Source organism: Pelodiscus sinensis, chromosome 1 (genome assembly GCF_052426305.1).
Source record: "Pelodiscus sinensis isolate ZL-2025 chromosome 1, ASM5242630v1, whole genome shotgun sequence".
NCBI lineage: Eukaryota > Metazoa > Chordata > Testudines > Trionychidae > Pelodiscus > Pelodiscus sinensis.
In genome coordinates, this window is record NC_143052.1 from 283,734,146 (window position 1) to 283,759,697 (window position 25,552).

Below are 25,552 nucleotides of genomic sequence, written 5' to 3' on the forward strand. Positions count from 1 at the left end.
AAGAGCATGATGTACAAATACATTTTCATGTATACTATAAATACTATTTCATATTGAGTAACTAAAGTAAGTTCTTGCAATGTTAAATACTTAAATAACATAAACTTATCAAAATTACTCAAAATTGAAGGCTTTATTTGTGTGTAATTACAAGTTTTGTGTGTCGTTCTACTGCTTTTTCTTTGCAGCAATTGAAATGTATAAAGAATGAGGCTTTAGATATCCAGCTGAAAGTCTTCAATGAGCACAAGGAAGAAGACATGATTGAGTTTTCTCATCGTTTGGAAGATATTAGATCTGAACTAGAATATCCTTTTGGGAGTGGGAACTTAATACATACAGACAATAATGCTTTATTACAGTGGTTCCCAACCTTTTTGAGCATGTAGACCTCTTTTTAATCTGTTAAAATTGCCCTTGGCACATGCTGCTTCCTCAGATTCTGTCTCCTCCATTCTCTGCACATCTACAGAGGATATGATGAGGGGGCTCGTGTAGCCAAAGGCAACTCCTGCCTTAGCACTCTGCTCTTGTCCGGGCATGGAGCCTTGGGGGAGAAAAAAAGGAAAAAGCAAGGATCGGGCCCACTGTGGGACTGGTAATGGGGAGAGGCCTGGAGCGTAAACAGCAGTGCAGCTGGTGGCTGGAATACAGATGGTGCCTTCTGGGGTATCAAGATCTCATCCCAGTGGTGGAAGGCAGAGAGTGCGCAGCCGGTCATGGAAGGTGAGTCCTGGGCGAGAACCAACTGGAGGAAAAAGCCAGTCCTGTGGTGGGCCCAATCCTTACTTGTTCTGAACTTTCCATGGACCCCCCTATAGTACTGTTGTGGACCCCAAGGATGTGCGGGCCACAGGTTGGGAGCCACTGCTTTATTAGAAAATTCAATTCTGTTTCTGTGTTAGGAATATAAGATTTTTTTGTAGCACAAAACGTGACTGCACTGATTTTCTTTACTGTGTTTTGAATAGTATACTTTATTTAAGTAGTTTGTTTAAAAAAAATATATATCCTAGATTGGAAATAAAAGTTAGTTTTTTTCCTTAACTTCTTTACTGAAGCAAATGATGTTTACAATATGGTGTGGAATACAGTGAAGGATACTAATGCTGAGGGATATTTTCTTTCTATACTCCAGCATCTTTTGCTGATACGTAATGATTATTTTATACGGTAAGGTAAAATAGTTGTATCAGCTCTTTAATTCTTGTGTTTCTTTGTGCCAAACTGAATAATGGGAAAATAGCATCAATAAAATCCAGTGACAGACTAACTCAAAATAATGTATCAAATAGCAAAAACCGAGTTACTATTTAAAAAACGGATATTGCACAAATGGCAGCTTTACGTCAGAACAACATGGTGTTAAAGAAGAGAATGAACCCTGAATCAGAATAAATTATTTAATTGTTCTTACTTTCTTTTTAGTTAGAACATAGTTGTGCTTTAATTTAAGGCCCTGTCCATTTTGGGATCTGAATGGTATTAGCTACTTGTGTCATCTATAGCACATTATTAAACAAAATGTAAAAATACTCTTCTTATTGATCATGGGAATCATACTTGATTCTTGCTAGAAATATGGCTTAAACAATAAGGCTAGATGGATAAAGATGCAATTTTATATCTACAGATGTTGATTTATTAGTTTCAATTAACATTACTTGTGCATTTGAATTTGAAGTGCCAGGTAAGCAGTTCAGGCATGTATAATATATATTTTACAAATTTGACCTCAAATAAATAAACTATAGGGTAACTGCTAAGTGGCAGTATATTTAGGTTGTCAAATAGTACTTTTGAAGTACTATCTTGGAATATTTTTTATAAACTCTAATATCTCTGTTTATGTTCATCAGTACTTCCGAATTGGGGAGAAATGCAGAGGGCCAGATAATTGCCTTTTATTTTGTTCAAATATGACAGAAATACAAGCTATTCAAGATAGCAATTGTTCTCAGCAGTATTGTTGGGGAATATTTTGGGATCATGCCAAAAACAGAAACAAAACAACTCATGTGAAACTAATCTGAGAGCTTTCTTTAATGGATAACAAATCTTTTGGATAAGGTGGAAGTGGTGGATGTGGTATACCTAAACTTTAATAAAACATTTGATAGGGTATTGCATAACCTTCTTATCATTAAACTAGGGAAATACAATCTAGATGGGGCTACTATAAGGTGTGTGCATTACTGCCTAGATAACTATTCTCAGAGAGGAGTTATTACTAGTTCACAGTCATGGTGGAAGGTGGGGGTTCAGCAGAGGTCAATTTTGGGTCTGGTTCTGTTCAATATCTTCATCAGTGATTTAGATATTGGCATAACGAGTATGCTTATTAAGTTTGCAGATGATATTAAGGTGGGAGGGGGTAGCAAGTGCTTTGGAGGATAAGGTCATAATTCAAAATGATCTGGACAAAATGGAGAAATTATTGGAGGTGAACAGGGTGAACTTTAATAAGGACAAATGCAAAGTACTCCACTTAGGAGGGAACAATATGTTTCACACATACAGAATAGGAAATGACTGTCTAGGAAGCAGTACTGCAGAAAGGGATCTAGGGGTCACGTAGTGGAATGCAAGCTAAATGAGTCAACGGTATGACAATACTGCAAAAAAAGCAAACGTGATTCTGGGACTGAATTCACAGGAGTGTTGTGAGCAAGACACGAGAAGTGATTCCTTTGCTCTACTCTGAACTGATTAGGCCTCAGTCTGAGTGTTGTGTCCAGTTCTGGGCACCACCTTTTAGGGAACACATGAAGAAACTGGAGAGTGTCCGGAAAAGAGCAACAAGAATGATTAAAGGTCTAGAAACATGACCTCTGAGGGAAGTATGAAAGAACTGGGTTTGTTTAATTTGAAAGAGAGAACTGAGAAGGGATATTATAGCAGTTTTCAAGTATGTACAAGGGAACAAAATTATTCTCCTTGACATCTGATGACAGGACAAGAAGCAGCAGGCTTTAACTGAGGCAAGGGAGATTTATGTTGGATGTTAGGAAAAAATTCCTAACGGTTAGGATGGTTCAACAGTAGAATAAATTGCCTTGAGGTTGTGGAATCTCCATCACTGGATATATTTAAGATCAGGTTGAATGGACATCAGTTGGGGATGATGTACATGGTGCTTGATTGTGTTGTGAGGACAGGAGACTGGCTTTGATGACCTCTTGAGGTACCTTCCACTTCTAATATTCTAGTATTCTATGAAAAACAACACATTCATGTACAGAATATTAACATTCAAATATGATTTAAAATTGAGTTAAGTATCTTCTAGTTTGGACCAGCAGGGTCTATGTGGGGCAGTAATAGGACAACTCTTTAGAGATTCTACAAATCACACCTTCATAGTCCAGACTGCTTGTCCTTAATGAAGACTTGATCAGTCATTTCCCTAAGATCATTGTTTTGACTGCAGCCTCATTTTACTAACCTTTTCTAATCCCATCGTTAGGTTTTTTGATAAAGATAGTCTCTTAACTAGTTATGGCCTTGTATCATCCAAGATATGATTTTTAGTTTCTTAATCTTTAATAGTTCCTTTTGAGTGCGTACTCCCATTTACTTCTCTCTGTGAAAGTGTCCTGATGGACATAATCTTGTCCAGAAGGCTGGGGCAGCTGCAAGCCCTTGTAGTAGAGCCCTGCGGCACAGTTTTTTTTAATAAGGGCATGTCCTGTCAGCCCTTATCCCATGTTTGTAACAAAGGTTGTTTTAGGTATTCACTGCTGTGAAATGATTTGCTTACCAACATTCTTACCCAAGTCACATACTGTAATTTAATGAATATATCCCGTGGGTTATATTCATTTTTACAAACCCTGCACCCTCCTCCCTGCGGGGTATACTCGGGTGCGGGGTATACAAAAATTTTTTTTCACATCGCCTGGTTCCTGCGCAGCCTCCAGCCTCTGGGCGGTGAGCACTCCCTTGCCTGGTTCCTGCAGCCTCCAGCCTCTGGGCGGTGAGCGCTCCCTCGCTTGGTTCCTGCACAGCCTCTGAGCGGGGGAGTGCTCCCTGCCTGTTTCCTCCACAGTCGTAGGAAGGGGCAGGGGGAGCGCTCATCCAGCTGCACAGGAACCAGGCGGTGAGCGCTCCCCCCGCCTGGAGGCTGGTGGCTGGCAGCTGCGCGGGAACTGGGCGGGGGAGCGCTCACCGCCCGGAGGCTGGAGGCTGCGCAGGAACTGGGCGGTGAGTGGCTGGCTAATTTCTGCCCTCCCCTCCCCCGCACCATAAATATACCCCCGGCACAGCCTTGTATACCCCGCGGATTATACTCATGTGCGGGGTATACAAGATTCTCCTTTGAGTGGTCCCCGTGGGTGCTCCACTCTGGGTGCTGGTGTGTCCTCGCGCCGGAGACTTTTCTAGCTGTTTTTGCCGTGCTGCGCAGGCACTGTGGCGCCCTCTATTGTCGTTGGAATTGAAGGGCGCCTGCCCTTCAATAGATCTTTCTATGTTCTACAGACCTCAAGGAACTTTGTTGTAGGAAAATGCTTTCAACTTCTGATGAATGCAGACCAACAACATGGTCATCCGTACACAAATTTTATCAGAAATTAAACTCTTACTCTTCTAGAGACAATGGTGGCTATACTGTCTGTTTTCTGATAGAAATTGAGTCCTGATTAACTTCTGAACTACTCAGCAATCACCTTACATGGAATGGACATTTGCAATGACTTTAAAAAGGGGATGTATTTTCTCTTTGCTGTTTTATAACTGTTGTTCTTTGAGATTTGTTGAACATGTGCATTTCATGACCAGCTTTCCTTCCCCTCTGCTTCAGAATTAGTTCATTGTAGTTCATGTGGGTTTGGTGTGGTTCTGCTCTTTATATGCCCACCTGAAAATACAAGCAGGTACAGGATTCATGCATCACTCTGTTGGATACAACTATAGAAAACACTTTGGCTTCAGTGAATCAGGCACGTAAATTACTGACATGGAATAGATATGTGTAGCATATCACAAAGAGCAATACAGTAGTTACAGAATAAGTGAGTAACCATTGTATTCAAGTGTTTCTAGCCTACCTTCACTTCAAGAAAGCTAAGTTTGACTAGAGAGTCTCCAATACTGACATTTAAGAACAAAATTTTAATTTTGTAATGCATAGCGTTTGCCTCATGTACTGCTTTAAAGAATCTGCACTTGCTTTTCTTGTGACATGAGGTCATCCTCTTAGCTGTAATAAACTGAATGGTAGACTATTGAGATCCATGCTATTGTCATGAAGAAAAGGTGTCATTTAGGCTGCTGGACAGATGCTATCACAAGGAAAACTCTTTACTGCAAGACTTTCATTGCCGGCCAACATTTACATCCCTCAGGTCTGTGATTGATATTACGTGAGTAGAGAGAAAAGAGGACCAGGCAGCAGGAGAGCACATGCCAGGAGAAGAGGAAAAAAACTGCAGAGCACATATGAAGAAGGAAGGAGCTACTAGGCTGGGAAATATATGCCGTGATAGGGAAGGACTAGAGTTAGAGGGAAAGAAGTACAGAACTTATATATGAGGGAGAGAAAACAAGGGTGAGGATTTTTAAAAGTTTCAGAACTACTGGTTTAGCTGTATTTGCCTTTGAATGGTGAAATACTGTGAAGCTGTTGGAATTTAAAACTGTAACTCTATGAAGCTAAGTAATTCTAAATGCTTTAAGCACCAATGTATTTATTCTGGAATACCTTTGATTTATGGTTAATATAAGTGTGCACTGACAAATAAACCTACTGCAAAATGTTTTCCTTCTCTTTCCTCCTTTAGACCCCAGTATTTCAAATTAATTGAAGAATGTGTGTCCCAGATAGTTTTGCATCGAAGCGGGACAGACCCAGATTTCTCCTATCGTAAGAAGTTAGATATCAATTTAAGTCATTTGATAGGTAAGCACTGCTGTTAGATATGATTATTTTGTAGATATGTGTTTGTGTTTTTTATAAAGGCAAAGAGTTTAAATGGCATATAAATTAAAAAAAGTATAACTCTGGTTTTAGATGTTTGTGTAGATAAAGCAAAAATAGAGCACTTTGAAGAGAGAGCTTCACAACTTTCCAGGAAAGTAAGTAATTTTGAAATTATTTCAAACTTTCTAAACAGATATGAGTTTTATTAGATGACCATATAAATTTGTTACAGCAAATGGTGACGGTTCACAACATATTTTTATTTTTGAGTAACCATGTTTTTTTTCCTATGAAGGAAAAAAGTGTTGTATGTGTGTAATATGCAAAAGGCAGGTATCTAGTGCAAATACTATAATTGGTAGATTTTTATTTTAAATTCCAAACTGTAAACCTTAACTTTAATAACTGAGAAATTCAAGTCTTGTAGATGGCTGGAGTTGTATGTTACAGACCTTTTGTATGTTACAGACCAGTGGAATAAACTGAGATAGATTGAGAATAAAACCTAACACATTTTATAGTCTAAACAGAATATGTAATAACTCTCAGATTTGTCAGACTTCTCCATTTACTCTGTGTTCTTGAATAGTGTATTCCTGTACATGACTTAAGTCTTGGTGTGGTGGTGATATTCCCAAACTGATCTTTGAAGACACTTTTTACCTAGTAAAGTCCTTTTAACTAAATAATTGATATAAATTATAAAACTGTTTGACTGGACATGAGAACGCCTGCTTTAACACACCAGATTGCTGTATCAGATTTCATACATTGAAACACACGATACTGCGGCTATTGGCTTTGTGTTGAAAGATCAAGAAAATATTAGATTTTTCTGAAGAAATATAGCAGTGTCGATCATATCAATTAAAGTCTCATGTTGTTTTTTTCCTTACAGTTAGAAAAAGAATTTATAGTTCATCAGGAGACACAGTCTCTACTGCAGAAAAAAGAAGAGAAAATCAGTGAGCTAGAAGCAGAATTACAGGCTTTTAAATCCATGGTAATAAGACGATGTTAAATAACATTATTCTATACTGTAATGTCACTAGTGAAACAAGCATTCTTAATTTAATACTTTTGATACCGTAATACAATGTGTGATTTAAAAAAAAAAAATCAACTTATTTTCAAAAACATAGTTAACTATCAGTTCCTTTATTTTTCTGTGAGCCACAAATGTTTATAAAAAAGAATTGCAGTATAACATTAATTAGCTGTGCGAACTCCCAGTTGATCCCTGTTTTGTGCCTAGGCTTTCGCTAATTGAACTAGTTCCTTATATTTTATTTGGGTTTTACTTTGCTTGTCACATATTTCCTAAATAATTAACCACAAAGGGTAAGAAATCTTCTACTTGTGGATTTGGCATTCATCACTGATCTTTATCCCACCACAGGAAATTATTCCTCGTGCAATTTATTTTGCTGAACCTTCAGCCATGGGTATCCTGCAGTGAAAGATAACCTACAGCTGAATGAGAACACTTTCTGATAATTTTTCAATTTCCAAAAGTAAACAGATTTTAAAAGGTGACAAAAAAGAAAGTAAATCCTGATTTCAAAGGAGATATCTTATATACAACTGTTGAACATTTAACATTTAGATAGTAAGAATATATGACCAAAGGATTTCACAGAGTTAGAGCCAGGAGTAAAAGGAATATAATCTATGCATTGACTAGAAGCACTTCTCCTTGAGTAAAATATACATATAGAAAAACACACACACAATTTTCTTCAGGTGCTTCTATGGAATGTGTGCATGTACAGCATGCACTGTTGCTGGAGACTGTCAAGAGATTTGAATACTTATTGTACTCCTGATGTACACACTTCAAACTGTATTGTGTACAGATGTGGTTGCCTCATATCAAAAAAGACATATTGACATTGGAAAAGGTTCAGAGAAGAGCAACAAAAATAATTAGGGGTTTGGAATGAGTCCCATATGAAGAGAGATTAAAAAGATTTGGACTTTTCAGTTTAGAATGGAGGAGACTAAGGGGGGATATGATAGAGGTCTATAAAATCATGACTTGCGTGGAAAAAGTGAATGAGAAAAATTTATTTACTTTGATAATATAAGAACTAGGGGTCACCAAATGAAATTAATAGGCAGCAGGTTTAAAACAAAAATAAGTTTTTCATCACTCCACACATAGCCAACCTATGGAACGTCTTGTCAGAGGATGCAGTGAAGGCTAGAACTTGAACAAGGTTCAGAAAAGAGCTAGATAGATGCATGGAGGTTAGGTCCATCAATGGCTATTAGCCAAGATTGGTAGCAGTGATGTCCCTAGCCTCTGTTTGTTTGTAAATGGATGGCAGGAGAGGGATCACGTGGTGGTCACCTGTTGTGTTCCCTCCCTTTGGGGCATGTAGTATTGGCCACTGTCGGCAGGCAGGATACTGGACCAGATAGACCTTTGGTCTGACCGAGTGTGGCCATTATGTTCTTATTTAACCACTCCCACATTGTTTTGTAGTGATAGAGGCAGTAAATAAAAAGGATCAGCAGGGTCACCAAGCTCCAGCAAAGAAGTTGAAGGATGCTAAGCACCATGACACATTTTGCCTCGTCTATTCCAGAGGGACCTACTATTCAGGATAGCAAATGAGCAAGCCGTTCTGAGCTGCTATGATTACAACTCCTGGATTTCTCTTCTAAAATACAAGGACTAGCTGCCCCACAAGTCACAGGATGAATTTGCCACCTTGATCCAGGAGGGCAAGACTTTATCCTGCACCCGTCTCCAGGCGGCACTACATACTGGGGAGTTGGTAGCTTGAGTTCTTGTCTCTGGCATCACCATATGAAATGTCACTTGGCTTCAACCCGTGAGGCTCCCTCCTGAGATCCAACAAATTCTCCAGGACCTTCCCTTTGACAGAATGGCCACCTGCCGAGCAAACAAACTTTCACCGGCATAGCCTTAAGGACATCAGGAACGCTATGAATTATTTGGGCATACATACCCAGTCAACACAATATAAAGCTTTCAAGCCTTGGCCCTTGCCAGAGGTTCTTCCCTTCTTGCACTAGGGTTGACTACGCCCATTGGCACCCACAAGTTGGGTGGATACTCCCTCTATAAGTTGTCTCGGTCCCAGTCTGGTAACCACCAGAGTCAAAGTGCTCTTTTGGCACAAAGCAGCCCTTCTGAAGTTGCACTAGAGGATGAAGTGTACCTATGTTGCCAGATCCTTCCCTGCCCTTTCTCAGCTGACGGTCTCATTTTCACCTACATTGGGCTGGCATTACTTTGGACTACTTTGGGTCCTTCCGATGGTGGTTGTGATCTACTCTCATTCTGCTACCGCCCCCTTCCCCTGCTTGTCCCTCTTCAGGGATCCCTCTCACGAGCAATTCCTGGTTCAGGAGGTGCAATGGAGAAGCTCCCTCAGGAACTCACAGGCAGGGGTTGCTACTCTTGATACTTCCTTTTCCTCAAGGCAAAGGAGGACCGTCACCCCCAACCTGGACCTCAGGGAGCTCAACATTTTAGCACAAGTTCTGGATGGTTTCCTTGGGCTCCATCATCCCTTTATTGCACCCTGGGGATTGGTATGCTGCCCTCGCCTACTTTCATATTGCAATCAGATCCTTGTACAGATGGTACCTCTGCTTTCTGGTGGGGCAGACACACTTTCAGTTCATGGTCTTGCCCTTTTGGTGTTTCAGTTGATGGTCCTGTTTATGGTGCCCTGTTTCTTTGCCACATGTATGGTAGTGCTGGTGACCTTCCTCAGGCTTTACAAGGTATAGGTTTACCCATATAGGGGTAACTGGTTCTTGTGGGGCTGTTGCTGTCAGCATGTGGAGGTGCAAGTCACCTTTACCTGGGCTACCATAGATGCCTGGATCTGCTGCTTACTTGTGAAAAGTCAGCTCTCATTCCCACTCAAAGGCTTGAGTTCATCGGAGCAGTGACAGCCCCAGGGCATTGCTGCCAGAGCAACGCTTCAGTGTTAACTCAGCTTCTCAGGTTGTTTTACTGACTTTGCATTCACCGCAGCCAGAACATGCTTCAAATTCCTGGGTCACTTGGTAGCGTGCACGTGTGTAGTCCCATTTGCTAGGCTCCACCTTCAGCTTTTACAATCTTGGCTGGTCTAGACATACCATCCAGGGTATGACAGCATTGACATGGTAGTCATGGTTCTCTGCCATGTCGTTCATGGCCTCTGGTGGTGGCTAAACCCACAGTCAGTGATGGCTACTATCTCTTTTCATGCCCTGCAATTTAGTGTCCTGGTCATAAACATGTCCACTTCAGGCTGAGGGCTCACTTAGGGGAACTCACCACTCAACCAATATGGACAATGAAGGAGTTGTCTCCACATCAATGTGCATGACGGCTGGGCAGTCCACCTCTCATGTCTTGAATGTAGAATAGAAATGCAATGATGGTGCATGGTGGTAATGATACATCATATGGCTGCCATTTACTACATCAACTCATTCATCCCTCCTCTGCTCAGAATCCCTTTGTCCATATCCTACTGTGTTCACCTGGAAGCATCATACCTCCCAGGGTTCCACAACCAGCTGGCAGATCACCTCAGCTGCTGCTTGTGTGCTTATGAAAGGTCAGTGCGGCCGGCCATTCTATACGCTCTTTTGCAGTATTGGGAGTTCCCCAGGTAGACCTCTTGGTCATTTGGGACAATTGGAAGTAATCGTGCTTTTGCTTGTTCTGGAGTCTCAGCTCAGGATCCCTAGTGGACAATGTCTTTATTCCTTGGTGAACTTCCCTACTGCATCCATTCCTGCTGGCTCACAAGGTGCTTTTCAAACTCTGCAGGGATATGGTGAATGTTACCTGATAACCTGTGCTTTGGCCCATAAGCACTGGTACCCTACCGTTGTGGAGCTGTTGGTACAACCTTCCGTTCCACTTCTTCTGCCCCTGGACTTAATTAAGGAAGACTGTAGTTGCTTTCTCCACCTGGACTTACGTTATCTTCAGCTCATGGCATGGTAGTTGTTCGGTTGAATCCTGAGAAGCAGACCTGCTCAGAATAGGTCCTCCATGCCTTTCTGAGCAGTAGAAAGCCCTCTACTAGATTTACACATCCGACTAAATGGAAGTGTTTCTCCTGTTAGTGTCTGCAATGTAATGTGGAACCATTGTTGGGCTCTATCCCTTACATGTTGGAGTACCTGATGTCCCTATACCAGCAGGGTTTTGCGACAAAGCCCTGGTTGGGATGTTTTAGTTAGGTCTTCCTTTGGGCAGGGGATGACCTCCTGATTTTATGATTTCCTATCTGAAAGTGCCTGGCAGATGTCTTAGCTTTCCACCCAGGGAAGCCAGTCGCTTGGTTTTTGCAAACTCTCTGGTTGAATGCTTCCTTGAGGGTATGGATAGATTCCACCCTGCAGGCTGGTGCCCTGTCTCTACTTGGATTCTCACCACAGTCCTTTTGATCTGAGGTTTGATCTGAGGAAGTGGGTCTGGCCCACGAAAGCTCATCACCTAATAAACCATCTTGTTAGTCTTTAAAGTGCTACATAGTCCTGTATTTTGTCTCAGTCCTTCTGGCGTTCATGGATTCCTCCTCCCTTTGAGCTCTTGGCCATGTGCTTTCTGCTTTTCCTCCCATTAAAGGTGGCTTTCTTGGTCACCATCAACTGTGCTCAATGGGTGTCAGAGCAGCACACCCTAATGTCAGAGCCCTCATACCCTGTCTCTATAATGCCAAAGCCCAACTTTATCCTTACCCAGCTTTCTTCCCAAAAGTGGTCTCTAGCTTTCACGCTAGGCAGGACATATTCCTTCCTGTTGACTATCTTAAGCACCAGCAGATCTTATGGGAACAAAGACTGCACTCTCTTGATGTCAGGCGAGCTCTCACCTTCTACATGGACCAGACCATGCCCTTTTGCAAGTCCTGGCAGCTGTTTGTGGCGGTGGCAGATTGTGTGAAGGGGCTGCCAGTTTTATTGCAGCACATTTCCAGAAGGTAATCTCACCAATGTTTCCCTGCCTCCTCTGACAGTGCATTCTGTTTAGGCCTGCTTGGCTGCTTTCCTGGCCCATGTACCTCTCCTGGAGATCTGTAGAGCTTCAATGTGGTCTTTGGTGTATACCTTCTCATTGCATTATGCCGTTGTGCAACAGTGCAGTCAGGATGCAGCCTTCAGTGTTGAGATACTTGTCAGCTATGCTTTGGTTCTGGCCCTTCTGGGTAAGGCTTGCAAATCATGTAATTGGAATAGATATGTGCAAGTACTCAAAGTAGGAAAAGAATAGTTAATTACTTTCGTAACTTTTGTTCTTTGAGATGTGTTGCTCAGACCTGTTCTATACCCATTCTCCTTTCCCACTATCTTGCCAGGAGTAGCTGGCCAGAAGGAACTGAGGGGTGGTCGCATTGGCAGGGTCATATATGGTATACCACACCGGTACCACTCAAGGGGGCTCCACAGTCAAATAGATTGATAGCAACTAGGGTAAAGCTTTCTGGCAGCACCTCATTGGAATAGATATAAACAACACATCTCAAAGAATAATGGTTAGAAAGGTGAATAACTTTTTTTCTGATCTCTATTATTGTCAATCAAGTCTTTGTTAAATATGTTTAAAACAATTTAAACATATTTTTCAGAAGAACAGAAAATATGGTTCATGCAAATATTAAAGACTTGTCTCCATATGTTCTCCAGGTGATAGAGAAGCAGTTTCACAATTAAGAAAATATTAATTGCATAATGTATGTTAAAAATATCAGTAAAACTCATGAGTGTCAAATATTACTTCATCAGGCATTGTACACCTTGCTTTTGTTATACCTTGGTTCCATTCCTGCCTTCAATCTGCTACTGAAAATTGAAAAACAGAGTAAAGTGTAGCTTTTCCCGAGAAAGAGTGTCTGTTGCACTTTTACTCTATGAATCATGTTTTGGGGTTTTCTTTCATATCAGCCACTGGTTGGTATATCCCGGTAAATTTGAAGCTCACCCTCCTTGAACAATCTCTGATGAATTTTTACTCTGAAACTGATCATGAAGACTTATGATGCCATAGCATTGATTAAATCTTCCAAACAAAGCTATTTTACCTTCACAATTGCTAATTAGAAACTTACTTTCTTCTAAGAATGTGAATGGCTTTTATCTATGAAATGAGATTGATTTCCGTGTCTCTTTTGTTTATGAAGTTAAATATGATCACTGGACCAAGCTAGTCCAGTTAAGCTAATGTTTCTGGATCCTTGATAGTTAGAATAGTTCTTGAGCTGTAATAGCAGCTCGAGGATTTGACCATCTTGATTTTGTTTTGCTTCTAACTCTGGCTGGATTAGATAAAAAAGTCCATCTAAGAATAAGAGAAATTACTTTAAGAAATACTCTGAAGAAGAGACAGAACTATGTAGCACTTTAAAGACTAACAAGACGCTCCTCACCTAATAAACCATCTTGTTAGTCTTTCAAGTGCTACATAGTTCTGTCTTTTGTGTCAGCTAGACCAGACTAACATGGCTGCATCTCTGTCACTATTCTGAAGAAGAGCTCTGTGTAAGCTTACCTCTTTCACCAACTTGTGTTGGATCATTAACAGATACTAAACCTCCCACCTTGTATGTCTTTGCAATTTTATCATGTCCATTGAAAGCAGGTGTTGAAGTCCATGTCTGTAAGTGTGTTTGTGTAACTGCTTCTGATTCTAAGTCTGTATTTGGAAGGCTAACATCCTTGCTGAAAGATGAGGCTGTAAAGAGATGTCAGTTTCAATAACATTCATATTTCATTGTGTCATGGAGGAGTCTGTCACATAAAGCATTGCTTTTGCATTTATTCATATGAACCTTATGGCTCCAATAGAGGAAAAACCCTGAAATGTTTGTTTTCTTCCTAGTATGGAGCTGTACCACATGGAGCAGATGCTCATTTTTTACCATCAACACAAGGAGGTGCATCTGTTCCTCCATCAGCTGCTGCAGAACCTCAACAGTTTCTGTTGCCTCCTCCACCAGCACCTTTTAATGGAGCATTGCCACCGCCTCCACCTCCGCCTCCACCTCCACCACTACCACTTTTGAAGGGCTCAGGAATGCCTCCTCTTTTTGGTGCACCACCACCTCCACCACCACTGGGCTTTCCTGGAGTACAGTGGTCTCCTCCACCAAACATGTTGCCCTTTGGATTGAAGCCTAAAAAGGAGTTTAAACCTGAGATAACCATGAAAAGGCTCAATTGGGCAAAGGTAAAACTAAATGTGGAAAATTTCTGATGCTACATTTTATATAGAAAGAACAGTAGTTTTGCTTTGTGAGAAGAGTAAGTTGTCTAGAACAGTGGCTTGCAATCTTTTTGAGCATGTGGACTGCTTTTCAATCTATTAAAATTTTATGGACCCCCCCCCTCCCAACAATACAGCTGTTTTCAAAAGTTCCATTACTTGATAGTCATTTGAAATGTATAATAGTTGATTCTATCTTAAAAACAAATATAGTAGTATTGGGTACTGTACTTAATGAGATGGCTGGTGCTGTAGAATGGATTACAGTTTCTATTTTAAACTTTCAGTGGACTTGTTACAGTACCGCAGGGTCCGCAGACCACAGGTTGGGAACCACTGGTCTAGAATGCACACGGGTTTTTTGAAAATGTATTCATCTCTTAAGTCTTTAAGTGGCTTTACTCTTTCTTTCTTCTCCACTGTTTCCTCCTCTTTCAAATGACAGGATGTGTTTAAAAATATTCTGTTTGTGTTTTTATCATGTATTATCTTTTATATTAATATAAACTTTTGGACCAAAAAAACTCAATGTCAAGACTTGCACGTAGACCAAAAACAAAATATATAATATTATATTCTTGTTCAGTCAGTTATGTTTAGAGAAGTTTGCATTATAACTGATAATGTTTTAAATCTCAACTCATGTCAAATATCCTATATTTATATACAGGGCACTGTTAGACCCACAACTAATAAGGTAGAGCTGATAAAATACTTCACGTGTATTAGAATCTCTTTGTCGATATTCATTTGTTGTGAGCACATTACCACAAAAATCAGAATTATGCTAGCAATTCTAAAAAAGTTGTGTAAAACTCAGTTTGGATTAAAGAAGTTGGTGTTAGGCCTGTTCTACATTAGGAGTGTAGGTCAAACGTAACTGAATTAGGTCTATTTTTCTAAGCCTGTTCTGTTGACTTGAAGGGCAGTTAGTCAGTTTGCTACTCCTCATTTTCATGAGGAATAACACTAAGTTTGACCTTGAATTGTCGACTTTAGGGTAATGCAGATGCAGAGGTGTGAACATCGACGTTCTTGGCCCTTGGGACGTGCCCCACAGTTGGTTCTTGTGAGTGCTCTGGCCAGGAATTTTAACTTCGCTGCTCTCCAGATACAGAAGAAAATTTGACTTAGGTTTTCTGTGTGGCCAGTGTGGCAAACAGACTGCAGAGCATACCTGGTAGCACACCTGACTATGAATGCCCAGGGTTGCAAACAAGTACCAGCATGGAGCATGCAGGAGATCCTGGACCTCATGGCTGTCTGGGGAGAGCAATCGGTTCTGGCAGAACTGCTAAGGAGTACAAGAAATGCTGATATTTATGCCAAGATCACACAGGATATAGTGGATGAAGGATATGACAGGGACATTGAGCAATGCTGTGTGAAAATAAAGGAGCTGAGGCAGTTGCACTAGAAGACAAAGAAGGGAAACGCACAGTCTGGGTCAGTGCAGCAAACATGCTTCTTCTTTAAACAGCTGAATGGGATTGTAGAGGGGGATATGACTAGTTTCCCTAACGAGTTCATGGATTCTTCCCAAGACACTCCTCCGGCAGCCTTAGGCAGCAGCATGGAGGACAGTGTGGATGAAGAGGAGTAGAAGGAGAATGGTGAACAGGTGAGTGGGGAAACCGATCTCACCGACAGCGAGGACCTTTCTATAATTTTGGGGACAATCCCCTCCTACCAGGACATCTTGCTGCTGGGTCCTGGTGGTGAGGATGGCACTTCTGGTGCGTTCACGTTTTCAGTCATGGTACAAGTGGGTTAAGGCAATTGGGTGTGATCTGTGGTGGACACTCTGTTTACACAGCAGGGGTTCCCTGGAACAGTTTAATGTGTCTGAAGATGGAGTGGGAATCCTCTCTCCATATCTCCATAAAGCGCTCAGAGAGACTCGTTCATCCTACTCACAGAGTTTCTGGAGTGGCCTGCCTTATTCCATCCTCTATGGTAGGATGCCGAAAATATTGCTGTATATGGTCCATGTTTCTGGCCACATTCACTCAGCGTCGGTTGCTTATCAGTATGTGAGATTCAGACAAGATTTACATTGCACATGACAACCTGGACGAAGCAGGGAAAGCTATATAGCTGGTACTACATCAGTACACCTGTTGGCTCATCCCCAACAAAGAATTGTTTGAGCTCCTGCCCTGCCACCATGTGAGCCACTACCCTTCTGCCATGTGCTGTCCGAACACTTCTCAGTGTCTGTGTGATCCTCTGCACCTCCACCACAGCTGGATCACCATCCCTTCCCACCCACACGTTCCTTTGCATCTAAATGAACCCCTGCCCTTCTGCCACATGTGTACCACATCCACCTTCTGCTCGCAGGCTCCTTGGTGTCTGCGTGAGCCCCTGCCCTGCCACCATACATGGACCTCTGCTACCTGCAGGCTGTTGAGGGAAGGAGGTGCTGAATACATTGCATGAGCCTCTGTCCTGCTGCCGTGCCACTATGGCTCCCTTTTGAAAATGAAATTGTTATTTGCAAGCACTTGTGTCACACATGCTTTCCAAGGAGAAGCAAAAGCGTGAACCCTGACCTGTTCCTTCCCATGCCTGCCACCAAATGAGCAGCTTCCTTAAGATCTCTGTGATGTACATGCTGCATAGCTGGTGCTTAAAAGCATAACTGTGGTTTGTATGTAACACATCCCTATTGCCTCTGGACAGACCTTCCTTTATGCGAAGAGATTAGGTTTTATTCTCCACATTGTATCTACTGTGAAGTCGGCCCTTCATTTCTCATTACTGCGGATGCCACAGTGAGCCTGCTACGTGCTCCCCCAAGTCGAGTTCCTCCTGCTGTTTGGCTATCACAGATATGAAGGTGAAAATATTGAAGGGGTACCCTTCTCAACTAGCAAATACAATCTTCCTACTTGGACTAGGCACGACTGAGTGCAGAAAAATTCTGCTGCAGGAAATGAGTGGAGTGTGAGGACAGGAATACCAAGTGAAGACACAGGAGAATAATGTGACAGTCATGGCAGAACAGGATAGCCAGATCAACAAGCACTCTCTCTGGCCCATGTGGGTCCGCTTACCCTCCTCGCTAAGCTCCATATTTTCATCTCCCAGGATTCCTAGAATGCGGGTGGAGGACAGTCAAGGGCAGCCTCACAGTCATCGTAGCAAAGCCATCCACTATGTCCTGCATGTTTCCAAGAGTCACTGTCCCTCGCAGCAGACAGGTATTGATTGCCTTGGCCACTTGGATCACAGCAGTCTCCACTATAGATTTCTCCATTCCAAATTGATTCTCAACTGAAGGATAGTTGTCTGATATTAGGGTTTTTGCCCCTCATTACTCAACTGTCATTCTGGTAATGCTGTACTTAAGAATAGGGGAAAACAATTTGCAAACTTCCATAAAAGTGGCCTTACACATGCAAAAGTTTTGCAGCCACTGCTGATCGTCGTATACTCGCATAACTATGCAGTTCCACAATCTGCTTGTCCATGGGGCCAGAACCAGTTCCACTGTGTCAAAAGGTTTGAATACTTCCTTCATCTACCAATCACATATGTCAAGTGCTTCACAGAAGACTGTTTGTCTCCTCAGATTCTTCCTTGTTGTGGTGGGCCCTAGATGGGTTCTGTACTTAATGCGGCAAAAGGTGCAAGATGATTCTTATGATTGCTATAGTATTTGTTGCTGAATGGGTTCTATGCTGGTGTCCATGCTTACCCTGCTATGGTATCTGAATGGATAAGCAGGGGAAAAAAAGGGTGTGAAAAGATTGTTTGTTGTTGTTTTCAAGTGGAGGTATGGGGGAGAGGGAGGAGATGAGTTCATTATGGGATGTTGATGAGTTCATTATGGGATGTTGATGTTCATTAGGAACATCATCGGACTGCAAAGGAGCAACAGGAACTGAGAGAGCTATCCACAGTACATCGCTCTCAAAGTTGATGGTAGCTACCCTACTGGAGACACTCACAGTGGGGACATGAACCTTTAATTTTATAAAAGGATGCTAAAAACCTGACCTTAGTAAAATTGACGTTATCACTTAGTGTAGTCAAGGCCTTAGTATTTAGACCTTTTTAAAATTAGAATCTCATTTCTTTTAAACAATACACTTCTGTACATTAATATATATTACTGTATTTTGATCATTAGAAATCTTTGTAACACTGAAAACAGTGATCGAATTACTCTATGAACATGTAGCCTTTCAAGTGTCCAGTTGTTACATTGTAGTATCATACCACTTAAAAAATCTAGTTGTAGACCAGTACTTCATAGTGTTAGGTGCTATGTATATATGAAACAAAAGACATGTCCCAAAGGACTTATAATTGACACATAAAACAAGGGACAGCAGAAGAACAGGTGAATATGGAGTACAAAGGAAACAATGAGATGTCGTTCAGCACGGTAGGTAGTGGTGTCGGCAACCAACTGCTTCACCATTCTTAAAATTGTACTTTACTGTAAGGTCAACAAAAGACTTAAGGAGGATTATACTACATTTGCAAGAAAACTTTGATCTCTTGTTGCTTTGCAGATTAGGCCACGTGAAATGACCGAAAACTGTTTCTGGGTAATAGCCGATGAAGATAAGTATGAGAATGCTGATTTGCTTGTCAAACTGGAGCATACGTTTTGTTGTCAGAAGAAAGGTAAATAATTTATTGACTTCTAAAGCTGTATTTTTTACTAAAAAATCACAGTGCAGTAATTTTAAAAATGTATTGTATATCAAACACTTTAACTCTGCATATTTTGTAGGAGAGCACATATGATATATAATCTGAAAAATGATAAATTTTAGTCACACTTAATTTTTATTAAAGGAATAATATTCTATTCCATCATTTTGAAAGCATTGCGTTACGTGAAAGGGAGAACAAAAACGTCTGTGAAAAATGACAACATGATTCCTTGTTATTTTTGACTTTTTTGTTTAATCATATTTTAAAATAATATCTGGTCATATAGTGTAAGAAGATGAGCTACTGATAAACTGGTGGGTCTCAATGTGGTGTCCCAAAATTGTTGTTTAGCTTGCAAATATATATGCTTTATTGATACACTATGAACATAGACAAGCCCACATTGAGTAAATATTGCTGAAATTAAACATCTGAGTATAATTGACTCAGGTTTTCTGGGGGACAGTTGGTAATCTTTTCATAAGCTCCCCCTCTTATTACAGATCAAGTCCTGCTCTTGTTAAATCTGTTTTGGACTCTGTTTTTTTAAGCCTGTGGAAAGGTCAGCTAGGCCACAGATAGTGAGAGGGCAGTCCTTTCTCTATAGTAGCTCTGGTTACCCTGCTCTTGGTTTTTTCCTCTCTTTTTCCAGTTGGGTTCTGTGTATGCTGCAGCCAAGAGTTTCCCCTTGAGAGGCTGTGTTTGTGTGTTACTTTCTTTAACAGGAATATTAATGTTCTTATGTCTCCTTGACATCGGAGGGCCTGAACTTTGAGATGTTTCCCTTCTCAGCAAAGTGGGGATGCAGACGGAGTAGATTTGGTGGCAATAGATTAGGACTGCATTTAGCAGAAATTGTGAAAGTTCTTTCACTTTTTTAGTGATAGGGCATATTTCTGTCACAGCAATATTGAATTATGCTTTTAAGGAAATAAGAGTATCTTCATTAACATTGACAAATGAGGAAAACATTACGTTCTATACTGAAACAGAAATAATTGTTTCTGTATCAAGTTGTTAATGTATGAAGCTACTATCAAAGTAGTGATTGTGATTATTGTTTTTATTTCTTAGGTGCTAGTGGCATGGTTTCAGATATTAATCTGGTATTAAGAACAGTATTGTTTGAACTAACAGAATCTGATGCTTTTGTTATTGTGCATGGCAAGAATTACCTTTACTTTACAAGTATCAGAGGGGTAGCCGTGTTAGTCTGATAGCGACAAGGAGTCCTGTGGCACCTTATAGACTAACTGAAGTGTAGGAGCATAAGCTTTCGCATCTGATGAAGTGGGTCTTTGCCCACGAAAGCTTATGCTCCTACACTTCAGTTAGTCTATAAGGTGCCACAGGACTCCTTGTCTTTACTTTACAGTGATTAATAAATTGTAATCTATTAATCTTGCAACCAGCTGTGAATTTACAAGTTTTTGCGGAAGAAAGATCCTGAGGAACTTGCTGTCTAAAATATAGTGGGAGAAAAGTTTAGTTTTCAAGACCAAAATTTTAAAGTACTTATGGAAGATGATTTTTTTATACTCTGATGAAAGCAGTTGTTCTTTCCTGTTTTGTGTGTATCGAATGGAAAATACTTTGTGTTATTTTCTGTGTGTGAGAGAATTTCCAATGATGAGCTCTTTTCTGAATTAGTAATTGAACAAATATGGTATAGCTACTTTTAAACTAATATAAATTCTGCAGACTAGCAATTGTTGATGGTTCTGGATCATCACTAATAAACTGTATTTGATACTATTATCACTGGGACAGGAAAGCAGTTTGCTTCAAGATATGTCATTAACTATGTTTTAGGCCAACATAGTTTGCTGGAAAGAATCTTTTATTTAGTATTCCACAGATAGTTCCCAGATGTTTTATTAGTATCTTACTGGTGGAAAAGTGACAATTATTGTACAGACTAGCAGATATACCTGGCGTTGCTGAGGTCTTTAAGTAATGGGTCTTTCAGTTTGTATGGAAAAGAAAAGGAAAATGTACATGATTTAGTTAAATGAGTGCACTTTTCAAAAATGAAGGAAAAATGTTTGTATTAATAAAAGAAGGAAAGTGACTCAAACAATAGATAGAGCTTGTTGGTAGACAATATTTGCAGTTGATTTGTCTTCTGCTGGAATAAAAGGGAGTAGGAGTGCAGGAATGAGGACAGAAGACCGGGAAGGTTAGGGGGCCCAGGGCACGGGGTGGTGGGTGCTGGAATGGGGGCTGAGAGCATGAGATTTGGTGGGGAGGGGGGGCTGACGTCAGGGGATGGGTGTACAGAAGTCTGTGCAGGAGTTTGGGTGTTGGGGGGGCACAGGGCAGGAGATGCGAGTTCAAGAATGAGGGCAAAGGGCTCAGGTTGGCAGGCTGGGAGAGAGAGAGCGTACTGGAGCTGCCTTTGATAGTGTGAGTAGGCCTACTTTGGTGCAGGCTCCTCCCTGGAGACCAGGGTTGTGCTCCTCCCTGGGATCTGAATGGTGATGCTTTCTAAGAGTCTTGGGGATGCGGTTACCAGTTCTGGTGTTTAGCTTGCTCCCCTCCCCCCATCGTACCAATCACTCACCCATCGTTTAGGCAGATATGGTACCCTTACGTGCAACAAACTCTCTTCCAGACACTCCTTATCACAACTTCTAGAATGAACAATGCATTGTATGCCATACAGTTGAAACTGTGGCTCAAAGCCTGGGTCTTTCATGGTTCCAGCTCATAGAAGTATCATGCTCTGAAGAGATGCACAGTGTTCTTCTTTGAGTGATGTCCCCATGGGTGCTCCTCTGTTGGAGTCGGGCTCGTCCCGGCACCATGGATCCGAGACTTGTGAAGCAGTGATGATTTGGGCTGTGCATGTGCGAGTGGAGAGCTGTGTTCCAGCCTTGGAAGTAGCATGCCAGCTTTCCCCAGAGCCTGTAGTCATTCTTGATCTACTCAAGCTCATACCTTGCAATATCATTACTGCCACGTGGATGAGTAGCATGGGGTAGTTGTCAGAGGGCCTAATAATCCTTGATTATGCCTCTGTATCATCTCGGATATGGCCCCTGACAGGCAGCATACCTCCCCAGATGACATGTCAGGGCAACAGATGGGCGTCTTTGTCTCCCTCAGAAGATAGTCTCCGACCAGCACTACCCTACATTTCCTCCTTGTAGTGGTGGCTGCAGACCTGTCAGCCGTGAGGTTAGAAGGCTTCTTCTCTTCTGCTTTAGGGAGTGATTCCTTATCTCCTTTATCTTCAGAACAGCGTAACGGTTGTCCAGTACCCCAGTGAGAGGGTTGGGAGCAGGGATGGAGCACTGCCGGAAGTGACCAGCTGCCAGTGTCCCCCTGAACAATCTCGTCCTTCATCAGTAGTGTGTCAGCAGTCTTTTGTAATGGGGTCCAAGAAGTCCAGTATCAGGTTCTGATGCCACTGTTACATTGTGTGCGGTGCTAGTCATAAGTATTTGTTCTTACTGTGCAGCATCTTCGAGGTCCTCATTTTCTTCCTGAATAGTCTCTAAATTGAGCATAGATTCTGCATTTGTCACTGCTGTTGCTATTTCTGTGTCATGATTAGTGACCTCCTCATTTTGGGGAAGTGGCATTGAAATGTCATTTGTGGGTACAAAGTTTTTATCATTAGAACTGGAAGTTTCACCATCTAATGACTAAGGTGTCCTCTACAAGAAATGATCTTATTGGCTTTTAACTCTTAACTGTTGTTTCACTCTGTTGCTTTGAGCATCTCTTATTTCCAAACTTTCAAATCTTTGCTTTGTTTTTATAAAGGGTTTCTTTTAAAACACAGCAATGCAAAAGAAAATAATTTTCTAAAGCCTATTTGTTATACAAAATGTTAATTGCATATATGCCACAAAGAATATTATGTAATAAGTTTGTAGGTGTTATTTACTAAAGCCCTTATAGCCTTATTTCAAAGTATTGAAATTTTGTCTGCTAACATGTTCCCATTAGTAAATGCCTCTAATACCTGGTGGCTACGTCTACAGTGGCCCCTTTTCCGAAAGGGGCATGCTAATTTCACAGGTCGTAATAGGGAAATCCGCGGGGGATTTAAATATCCCCCGCGGCATTTAAATAAAAATGTCCGCCGCTTTTTTCCGGCTTTTAGAAAAGCCGGAAAAGAGCGTCTACACTGGCCCCGATCCTCCGGAAAAAAGCCCTTTTCCGGAGGATCTCTTATTCCTACTTCTTATTCCTACTTTTCTAAAAGCCGGAAAAAAGCGGCGGACATTTTTATTTAAATGCCGCGGGGGATATTTAAATCCCCCGCGGATTTCCCTATTACGACCTGTGAAATTAGCGTGCCCCTTTCGGAAAAGGGGCCAGTTTAGACGAGCCTGGTGTGTTGTTATGGATATGAATAGGGGGCAATTGCCAGAGCAGATATAAAGTTTATTAAACAACTAGAATTAAAAGTTTATCACAAAAAAGCCTTTAAAGTTTAATTTAAAATGGACAAATAGGTAGCTTACGGCTGAGCCTAATATGGTTATTGTATATGAAGACACAGAAGAAAAAATAGGAATACAAAAAAATCTCCTCTGCAGAGATAAACATCTAATTTAAACGTTAGTCACCCTCAGACCAAACCAAATCACTTTACAGTAACAGAATTCATTACGACTTTCAAAACCTCTAAACTATGCAAAGACTGTAAATAGCATTTCATAACATAAAATCACTAATCACAGAAGCTACTTCAGTCACACAGATGACAACTTAGATGAGACTGAAAAGTTGGTGAAAGCCCGAGGTCCCACAGTGATTTAAATCAGTTGATGAGGTGTGTATATAGCTGCTTCTGCTGTCCCTGTTATAAGTGCAAGGTGTAAAATACATGGAAATCACTTGGTAGAAAAATGTAAAAATTTGAGGCCCTTTTGTCTACTGAGGCCCGGTCCAGATGGCCCTCCTGACCTCCCCACCCCCATACAGGGCCTGCTCAGAGGGATAGCCATTTTAGTCTGTAACTTTAAAAACAATAAGTAGTCCTATGGCACCTTAGAGACTAACAAAAGAGACTAAGGTACCACAGGATCAAGGTTCCCTCTAATGTATGGAGGGTCTGAACTTGCTGTGGGTGAGCAGTTTCTCAAGTGAGTGAGGCAGGAAGTACTTGAAGGATCGTGTTGTAGCCCGATCTGCTGGCTGATGGGGAGAAGGTATTGGTGTTTCATTGCTTCCCACCAACAACATGGAAGGAGGTGGGTAAGTTACAGGCGCTGCCACACATTCTCCTTTGCAGTGGCAATAAATATTTCATTAATATTTTCAAGGAGAGCATGACTATTTCTGGTTGTCTCATAGATTTCTTCTAACATCTTAAAGCTCAGCAATAAGTGGATAATACTCATTTTGATGTGTTTACTAGCTTGAGTTATTAGAAAGGGTGATAATATATGTAATACAAAGGCAACATTAATTTTCCTTTTATTTCATATTAAACATCATAAGCATTGCTCCATGTTAATTATTCCTTGTTTTAATATATTGCACACCTATGGACTGTTGAAAATATATATTTACATCTAGGGTTTTTGTTGGTATTGGTGGGTGCAAATCCACACATTACCTCCATATTGTTGTTGGGCATAAGAAATTTCACCCACCCAAAAGAAAATTAAACCTGTCCAAGGATGGAAAATTTTAGAGGGAACACTGCACAGGAGTACTTGGTTTTTTTTACTAGCGAGAATATGATAGCTGTATGGGGGTTGTTGACATTTTGATTGAACTGTATGAGAGAACTTAGAATGTCTGTGAAGAGGATGCAAATATCCTCAGATATTGATTATCTCAGATATATTATTGGCTTTGTGGTATATTTTTTCAGAAATTCTTCATATAAGTTGGAATTTTTGGGGAACCATCTTCGTACCTATTGCTTGTTCCTATTATTTGCACAAAGTGTTTGTTGAATATACCATTGTTATGGGCAAGGATGAAAGGGATTTATTTGGGATGGATATCTGAGGGTTGCTCACTATCTTCTAAACATTTGAGGCAGGTAGTGATGCTGTTAGTATGAGAAGAGTTGGTGTATATGGAGGTAACTTACTTGTTGACAAGGATTGTCACCTGAGGGAGATGATCAATGTTTCAGAGGTTCTTGAGGAACCTAGCTGTGATCTAAAGGTAGCTGGCTGTTTCTATGATTAGTAATTTGCGGATACTTTGAGCCCTGATATTCCTTCGCTAACAGTGCTGAGACCTATTCCTCCATTCCAATGAAAATCCTCTTTAACTGACTACCTAGCTAATGGAAGTGAAGTGTCAGCTATATTCCAAAATGATCAGGAATCTGTTCTCATCCAGGGAGAGTTTCCACACTATGTAAGTTCAATGCATGTTGTGAAGAGTGAAGTTCAGACTGAAGAAATCCTAGGATTCTAGCCACCCTGGACTTGATTCAGGAAGGTCCTGATAAGAGACTTCAGCCCAGCATTGCAGTGTGCCAAATCTTCGGACCTAGCATATATCCTTTGGGGAGCCTTCAGCTCCTTAGTTCTTCCTGAAGGAAGACTTTTCCTACCATTGACTCATACACAAGTTGTTGGTTCAATTTTCCCTTTCATAATATGAGATATAGTGTCTTTGAGAACATTAGAGAGTGAATTTCCAGATAAAATACAATTCATTTGATATTAAACAAAAGAAGATACCAGTATTTTGCATAATATAGAATTGCATAGAAAGACTAATTA

General features: G+C 41.0%; 1 protein-coding gene across 2 annotated transcripts in view; it reads left to right on the forward strand.

The window, feature by feature from the left end:
* The window catches only part of DIAPH3 (diaphanous related formin 3), a 463,148-nt gene that overhangs the window by 95,916 nt on the left and 341,680 nt on the right, over positions 1 to 25,552 (forward strand). For both annotated transcript variants that reach the window (XM_075918921.2, XM_006113561.5), the window contains 7 exons: positions 189 to 307; positions 1,057 to 1,173; positions 5,781 to 5,899; positions 6,011 to 6,075; positions 6,819 to 6,923; positions 13,785 to 14,132; positions 18,695 to 18,809. In XM_075918921.2, coding sequence (XP_075775036.2) covers positions 189 to 307; positions 1,057 to 1,173; positions 5,781 to 5,899; positions 6,011 to 6,075; positions 6,819 to 6,923; positions 13,785 to 14,132; positions 18,695 to 18,809 — 988 coding nt within the window. The remainder of the gene's footprint in view (positions 1 to 188; positions 308 to 1,056; positions 1,174 to 5,780; positions 5,900 to 6,010; positions 6,076 to 6,818; positions 6,924 to 13,784; positions 14,133 to 18,694; positions 18,810 to 25,552) is intronic.